This window comes from Tamandua tetradactyla, chromosome 20 (assembly GCF_023851605.1).
Source record: "Tamandua tetradactyla isolate mTamTet1 chromosome 20, mTamTet1.pri, whole genome shotgun sequence".
Lineage (NCBI taxonomy): Eukaryota > Metazoa > Chordata > Mammalia > Pilosa > Myrmecophagidae > Tamandua > Tamandua tetradactyla.
The window spans coordinates 60,536,343-60,544,551 of record NC_135346.1 but is presented as its reverse complement, the minus strand read 5'-3'; the positions used below and the strand labels follow the sequence as shown (position 1 = coordinate 60,544,551).

Below are 8,209 nucleotides of genomic sequence, written 5' to 3'. Positions count from 1 at the left end.
TAGTTAATATTTTTTTCACAGTGCCTTATGTAGTCCTGGATCCTGAATCTACCCCATGATAGGAACAGTTGCAGAGTATTAATCACTTCTAGGGTCCTGCAGAATTGGACCATAGACTGAGCCTAATCCATGATAAAGGAGAGAATGACTGAATTGTTTCAATAACGAATACTCACTTTGAAATGAACATGTTTTCTAAGATACTATGTAACTTCAAACAGAGAGTAGGAACGCAAATAGTTTTGGGGGAGACTAATATTTTAGCCTCTTTTGGGAAGTAATTTCAATTTTTCAGAAAAGCATGAATATGAATTGTAAAAAGAAAACCCATAAACCTTGCAAGTTTTTTTAATTTTTGTTATAGTAACATATATACAATTCAAAATTTCCCATTGTAACCATTTTTAATCAATCTCTCCTTCTCTACCCCCACCTTCTCTCTCTGTTCTTTGAGAATCAGCTGCACAATTCATGATGCTTTCATTATGTGTTTCCTACAGAATCACAGTTCAGTTATCAAATTCAGCAAATGTAAGATAAATTCAAAATGATTGTCTAAAACATTTTAACAGGCATCACAGTGTAAAAATGAAGACATTTCTAATACAGGGAGACAGCCCCCGAGAAAAAGGGGTACAGGTCAAATGGGGTTCCATGATATGAGTGTCTGAGTAATAGCATTGGCATAAGATTTTAAATTTTGATGGGATAGAAAAGGAAAAGTATCTCATTACATAAATTTCCTACTTGAGAGTTTCTTGAGAGACAAGTCCTACACTGAACATTTTCTTCAGAGCCCCCGTAACATCCTTATTCCTGAGACTATAGACTAATGGGTTTAGCACAGGAGTAAGTATGGTATAAAAGAAAGATACAACTATGTCCTTTTCTGGGGTGTGGTAGGAGCTGGGGAGCATGTAGGTATAGATGGCGGCACCGTAGAACAGGATGACCACAGTTATGTGGGAGGAACAGGTGGCAACTGCCTTCTTCCGACCCTCTGCTGAGTTCATCCTATGGATGGTGAGGATGATAAATGTGTAGGAGCTTGAAATGACTATTATAGGGACAAGGAGCATGAGGACACAGCACAGGTACATGAGTAATTCAATGAGTGAGGTGTCGGAACAGGAGAGCTTCATTATGGCAGGGACCTCACAGAAGAAGTGATTTATCTTCCGAGATCTACAGAAGGGTAAGGTCATGGTGATGGGAGTGATAATGAAGCCATCCACTGAGCCCAAGAACCAGCAGCCAGATGCTAGGAGAAGACAGACCCTGTGGTTCATGAGGATAGGGTAACGGAGAGGGTGGCAGATGGCCACGTACCGGTCATAGGCCATGGCAGCTAGAAGGGAAAATTCTGAGCCTACCAGCATCAAGTAGAGGAACATCTGCAGCCCACATTCAGGGACTGAGATCTTATCGATCCCCATGAACTGGTCAATGAGCATCTTGGGCACGGTGACGGAAATGTACATCACATCCATGAGAGACAACTGGCTGATGAAAAAGTACATGGGTGTGTGGAGATGGGCGTAGGAGTGTATCAGAAAGATCAGGAGGGCATTTCCAGACAAAGCCATCAGGAAAATCACAAAAACGATGGTACAAAGGAGAGCTGGATGTTTGGATTGACTGAAGAGTCCCGTCAGGATGAAAGCAGAGCTTCCAGTGTGGTTGGCCAGCCACATGATATTGTCCATGAGTCTTCACCTAAGGGCATCAAAGAGAAACACTGGGGTCACATGGATGACATATGGTGATACAGTGGTCCAACAGGTGCACTCAGGAAGAGGGTGCGTGTGTGTGTGCAGGTGGGTGTGTGCAGGTATGTGTGCGCCAACCCAATTGTGCTTAACCGGATAAATCCCCATGGACCTGTTGATTTGTGAACTATAAATTACTTGTAATTCCAAATTTACTTGAAAAATGAATGGATTCACAAATGTGGGTTGTTGGAACAAATTGTTATTTCTGCTGAGTTTACCATAGTTTGGGGTGATGAAGTTTTGACAACTATGTCATTTTTCAACATGCACTGGAAATTTGAGCAATCACCTTTGCAATCACAAGAATGAATGACTGAAAAAAAATAAAAAGAAACACATTATTTTAGAGTTTTTCTTATGGAGGTCTGCATTGAATTAACATCTCTGGCTTGAGGATCCACCTGTGATCTTAAAAACTCTTCCAGGTGCGTCCCATGTAGCAAACATTCAGAAAGTAACTAAAATGTTATTTGACATCAACCCATACAAAACATTTGACTTTCTGTGCTGATGTGATTGGGATGATCTGTGAAGGTCTGTGGTTGCACTGAGATGTGCAGTCCCAAACACAAGGCATAAGCCTAATGGCTGAACTGACCCTCAGAGAACTCAAGGGTGAGTGGGTGAGGAGCCCAGACCCTGCAGCTGTGCATCCAGCTTCCCCTCTCCCTGCACTGTGTCCGTGCTAAGTTTCTAAACCCTCCATTCCTCTGTGCACTCTACATGAAAAGGGAAAAAGAGCTAGGCTTGACCTTACTATGTGGTGAGAATCAAATGAAATAAAACAATGATAATACCCAGGACATTAGCAGCCACAGATGGATGTGCACAAGCACTGCTAGTCAGAAAGCTAATATTTAAGCATGCTAGTGGGCAGAAAATAAGTAAGAGTTAGCTCCATTATTGCCTTGTAATGAGAGCCATTCTTTCAGTAACTTATTCATGGATTTTAAATTTGGATTTGATCTTTTTTTTTTCCAACTGGCTTCTGGTGCACTTCCTCATGCCTTCTAAATGTATGAATAAGCAAGACTTATGTAAGAATTGGCTCTCCCTATTCTTGACTTATTATGTAAGATATATTACTTCAGGTCTCTAGTTTCAGGATCCTACACATAGTTTTCATAATTTGAATTTGATCATTTCTGTAGTCCTAAACGTCTTGTTCATTTTTTGTCCCCTGATTAAACAGAGCTTTAAGAATTCTCTGTATCTTGTTTCTGTCTAGCACATGCTTCTCCAAGGTGCAATTTTACCTATCATTTTCTGTAACTCTTAGGGTGGTGGAAGAACTAGGGTTAGAGGGTCACTGCCATTTACAGGTGAGGCTTCAGTTGTTTTTGCAAATATCATTGCCTTATTGCCTGCCATACCAACGTTTCAGGGAATGGAAACTGAGATGCAGAGAGGGAAACTGAACAATACTGAGATGTCTCTGACTCTACTTTACCACTTCCTTCCCCTATATTGGTGCACCCAGCTCTCCAGCTAATAGACCTTGAAGGTGAATCAAAGAAACATTTCGCTTCATTTTATTTAAAGAGGCCACAGGTTAACTAGTCATAAAAAATCATTTTATAAATGTAATTTAAAATAGAACTGAGAGGGTGGGCCACGGTGGCTTAGCAGGCAGAATTCTTGTCTGCCATGCAGGAGACTTGGGTTCAATTCTCCGTGCCTGCCCATGCAAAAAAAAAAAAAAAAAAAAAAAAACAGAACTGAGAATGGCTACAAAATACATAAAAGCAACAGATGCAAAATGCAGTTGGCTTTTCTTAAGAGAAGCGTTAATAATTTATTTCACATTTCCTGTGAAGGAAGGAAATATCAACTCCTCTTTCTGGGTAGTTTGAAAACGATTATGAGGTAGAGACATTTCAGGAAAAATTTAGACCAGTTTCTCTCACATTTTATTTAAATCCTTGCAATAATTCGAAAGACTGCAATCAATGTTCAGCTTCTTATCAGTCTCAAGATTTAGAGTGTTGATGCAGTCAATAACAGCATAAATGCATTTGATACCATGATATAAATATGTACAAAATCTGTAATCCTTTGCATAAGCAAAGTGTAATCTGTCTATCAAATCTCACCCTCAGTGGCAGGTGGAAGCTGAGCTCTATGCAAAATTTCAAAACAATCTGATAAAAGGCAAAACATACCTGCTGATCTAGTTTATATATGCAGACAAAATGAGGCAAGGACAGGTGTAGTCACTGGCACAAATGAAGAACTCCAAGCTGAATTAATTGTGAGGAGAAGGGGCGGAAAGGCAGGTGGGTGGGTGCTGGGAAAATCTCAGAAGCACTTTGGTAAATGGAGTCACTGCCATCAAGTCATATTGACTGGTCCACCAAGACACCGGACAGATGAGGGGATGCTGTGCCTGTACCACGCAGGACAACTGGTCTTGCTGAGCACTCTTTATCTTCTCAACCCAAAAGCTTGAATTTAATGCCAATGTCTTAGTGCCTGTTGAGGATAGGGGATCATCAATTGTGATAGCTGAGTAATGTTGAGGCTTTGTTTGGGGTTTACTGCATCTCAAAAATTGTTCTAGACTTTAATCATACTTAATCTTCCCCAAGGGCCTATGAGGAACTTACCTTTACCTTATCTTACCCTTTTGCCAATTAGAAAATACAAGTTCTTGGGTAACCGCCTGAACTCACACACCTAGTTGAGCGAGGATTTGAGCTCCAGCTCAACAGTGGGTCCCAGAGCTGGTCACTCTGCCTCAGCCCTCTCAGAAACTCTGTTGTACCTCTTCAGTTTGACCCTTCAGCCTCCCACAGTCATTTCCATCAGAAAAGCATAAATATGATCCAGACATTTGCTTCTGGTATTTACTATAAAAAAAACCATAGTCAAAGAAAAATCTGGGAAATCTCAGTAAAATTTCAGTCTCAGGAGAACAAACACATCATCCAAAAATATTGGCTGTAGATATATATATATCTTTTTTTTGATGAATAATTGGAAAAAAAAACATTTCATATGTGGCAGTAAATGAGTACTGTGTAAACAGATTCAAAGGAAAACACACATTTGTTTTTCTCTATAAAAATAGGTGATAAGGAGAAATTGAGAAGATACTATCAAAAACCCAGAGGATGCATCAGCACAGAATACAGCAAGAACATGTGTTACCCTTTTGCTCCTGCAGGACTATCTGGTATCTGGTTGAAGCCACCATCAGAAGATACTGCAGTACTCATCCACATGGAAAACAGAGTGCAACTATGGTTAAATTTACGTAGAAAAGTAGGGAAATTACATCATTCCTAAATCCTCTCTGCCCATTAGGGGAGTGGATGAAGTTTTTCTGTTGATATATCCCCTCCGGGACTTTCAGGAGAATACAAATAAGAGGACTAAAAAGTTAATATTTCCATTGCACTTTCTCTTGTGTTCTTCTCATTTTTTTTGACTTTCACTATATTGTTAAATTCAATGTGTTTTAAAATCTTAACCCATGTTAAAAATACTCTCACTTCTCATCATTACCAATAAAACCTTACCTATGAAAAATACTAGTTACTTTGGTGGCATTTTTTCATTTTACAAAATATTTTAAATTGAATATCATTTAATTTTCAAGAAACTTTTGTGAGATATTGCTATTGTTCTTATCTTACAAAGGTACAGAACCTGAAACTCAGAGTTCAATAAACTTGTCTAAGCCAATGCCACCCACCAGTACCATAGATGCTACTAGGATTAGATCACCTCCTTCACACCCTTGTCCCTTCACTCTTCATTTTGTTACTCATTGTTCTCTTCCTCCTGCATTCACTTAAATCTATGTTGCCTTGTCTTGCATTTAATTTTAAAACATTTGTTTTTTTAAGTGTTAACATATTAATTATTGAAAAATCCAAAGGCACAAACTTGTATACAGAAAATAGTAAAACCAGCCATAATAGAATCCCCAGACAAAAACTTTCTTTAGAAGTCTTATCCTGCCCTCAAACTACCTAAGTTTATTGAGTGCAGAATGCCCCCAAATTCTGTGATAAAAGAGACAACAGAATAGAAACAACCATTCGCTCTCTTTGAACTTGCATACAAACTCTTCTGAACTCTTTCCCTAGGTTCCTGTTCTGTAACAAATTTGTTTCATTGTTGTGTTGTGTTAAAGAGTTTCTGAGAACAGTTGCCATGAAACCCTTTTCTTGTGATGGCTTTTTTTGGTCAGGTCCATATTTGCCTGGTTGTGTGCTCCTTCCAACCACCAGAATTTCAGCCTGCAGATGGCATTTCCTTACCTGACTCTTCTTTCAAATGGTTTCCTATAAGGCTGGGTGGGGGATGGTAGGAAAAGGCTTTTGCAGGGACGGTGGGGGGGGAGGAACATGAGGAGTCGCTGGTGGTAAGGGAGGATTACATGGTAGGAAGAAGAAACAAATTGCTGCTTCTTTTCCATTGTGGCAGCTGCAGAAGCAGTTATGGACAGCAGGGTCCAGGTAGCTGCTGCAGGCCCCAGCACCCCGAAGGCAGTTTCAGTTTCATGGATCAGTGTATTAGACAGGGTTCTCTAGAGAAACAGAATCAACAGGAAACACTCGCAGATATAAAATTTATAGAAGTGTCCACATACACATGAACCATGCTCATTTTGGGTGACTGAATCAGCAGGAGTGGGTTCCACCAGCAGCCTTAGGGGCAAAGCATCCCCATAAGCTCAGCTGTTGAGGGGCAAGAGGGGTCCCAGTGTGGAGGACCTTGGGTAAAAACACTGTCCTCCCTTGATTCTCCAGATATCCACCTGCATATAATTACCACCTGCATTTTAACAACCTCCATTAAATAGTCTCATATTCAAACCCTGTTTGCAATGCCTTAAGTGTTGTGATGAAATGGATGTTGACCAATGAGTTTAATATTCTATCAAATTAATTATGCCATAATTAAAATTGACCCTAGGGCATGCATCGGTGGCTCAGTAGCAGAATTCTCACCTGCCATGCTGAAAACCTGGGTTCGATTCCTGGAGCCTGCCCATGACAAAAAAAAAAAATTAGCCCTAATATTGAGTACTTATCTTGAGCTCAAATTTCTAAATTATAAATTGACTTACAATTTGTAGTAAGTTGAAAATTTATATAAAAACAAAATGCTTGCATCTCTGGATGTATTTTTTCCTAAGATAACTTATCAGACTGTTATATATAAAAAAAATCTTTTAAGTCTCTTAAGACACAACATTGAATTTCTTTTTCAAAAGTTACTGTAAATTGTACTAAAGCATCAAACTTCACCTGTACCAACAATGAATTTTGGGTACTTTCACCTATGAAAATTTGTTAAGTGCATTGTTGTTTAACTTGCCATTCATGATTATTGGTATATTTTTTGACTACTCATATGCTTATCAATATATACCACTGCTTCCGTGAAATAAAATTATTTGCTTTACCCATTATTCCTTTTCTTACAGATTTAGAGGTGCTTGGAATATGTTTAGAGTAGCAACATTTGTGAGTATGTTTAGAAAAGCAACTTTCGTGAGTATGATAGACTCCAGTTATGATCAGCAACTGCCAGCACTCACGGAGACCCCAGGAAATGAGGGACCTAAAGTCTTCAGGTGTCTTATTCCCGGTAAAGCCCTCTCTGAGATACCATGGGAGGATTGAGAGAGAGGAAATGTATAATAGGGTTATGTTATGAAATCACAGCAGGGAAGCTTTATGGAGAATGAAATAGAGAGCAAAATTTCAGGCAAGTGTTTGACTACTGGTGAGGGATATGGTGGCTGAATGAGGGTGGTGGTAATGGAGGTGGTACGGAAGGTAGCGCTGTTTATACACTGATGAATCCAGGGCTTGACCAGTCAGAGAGGAAAATTCAAACTTCAGTTTGGGACTGAGATGTCCAGCACACATCTTCATGGAAGAGATGCAGAGCCAGCAGATACAGAAGTCAGAAGTTGAGGGAAGATGAGGTACCTGAAGACATGAGTTTGAGAACCAGCACGGGATAAAGGAATGAAGTAATAGCTGATCTTAATTCCTTTAAACATATCTTGTTTTATTGATTTTTGCTTTGTGTTCATTTCTACCCTCTAGTGGAACAATTCTCCTTGTCATCAGTATATTTACATTGAAATTATTCAAACTCTTACCTGTTTGTTTCACCTTTAAACCCATCTTTACATCATTTGGTCAGATTCACAACATTTAATTAAAATTCTGATTAGAATAAAAATAAATACATTTGGAGGAAGATTGATAAATTTAAAATGTTGAGGATTTTCATCCAGAAACATGATAGTATTGCAGGTTATTAAAACAATTTGATTATTGACAGCAAAGGCTGATTTTTAAATTTTGTATATTTTTTACAGTAATTGTTGATATTATCACCAGATATTTTTGTTTTATTTCAAAGAATATTCCCCACTCATTCTTACTAATTGTTGATAGTGACAACAA

General features: G+C 38.9%; 1 protein-coding gene across 1 annotated transcript; it reads right to left on the bottom strand.

Moving 5' to 3' along the window:
- Positions 1–743: 743 nt before the first annotated feature.
- LOC143664638 (olfactory receptor 2T29-like) lies at positions 744–1,706 on the bottom strand. Its single transcript, XM_077138109.1, has one exon. It carries the CDS (start codon positions 1,704–1,706, stop codon positions 744–746), a length of 963 nt encoding a protein of 320 aa, XP_076994224.1.
- Between the last annotated feature and the right edge of the window lie 6,503 nt (positions 1,707–8,209).

Coding starts and splice junctions, on each gene's coding strand:
- LOC143664638 (XM_077138109.1), bottom strand. CDS start 1,706: ATGGACAATATCATGTGGCTGGCCAACCACACTGGAAGCTCTGCTTTC.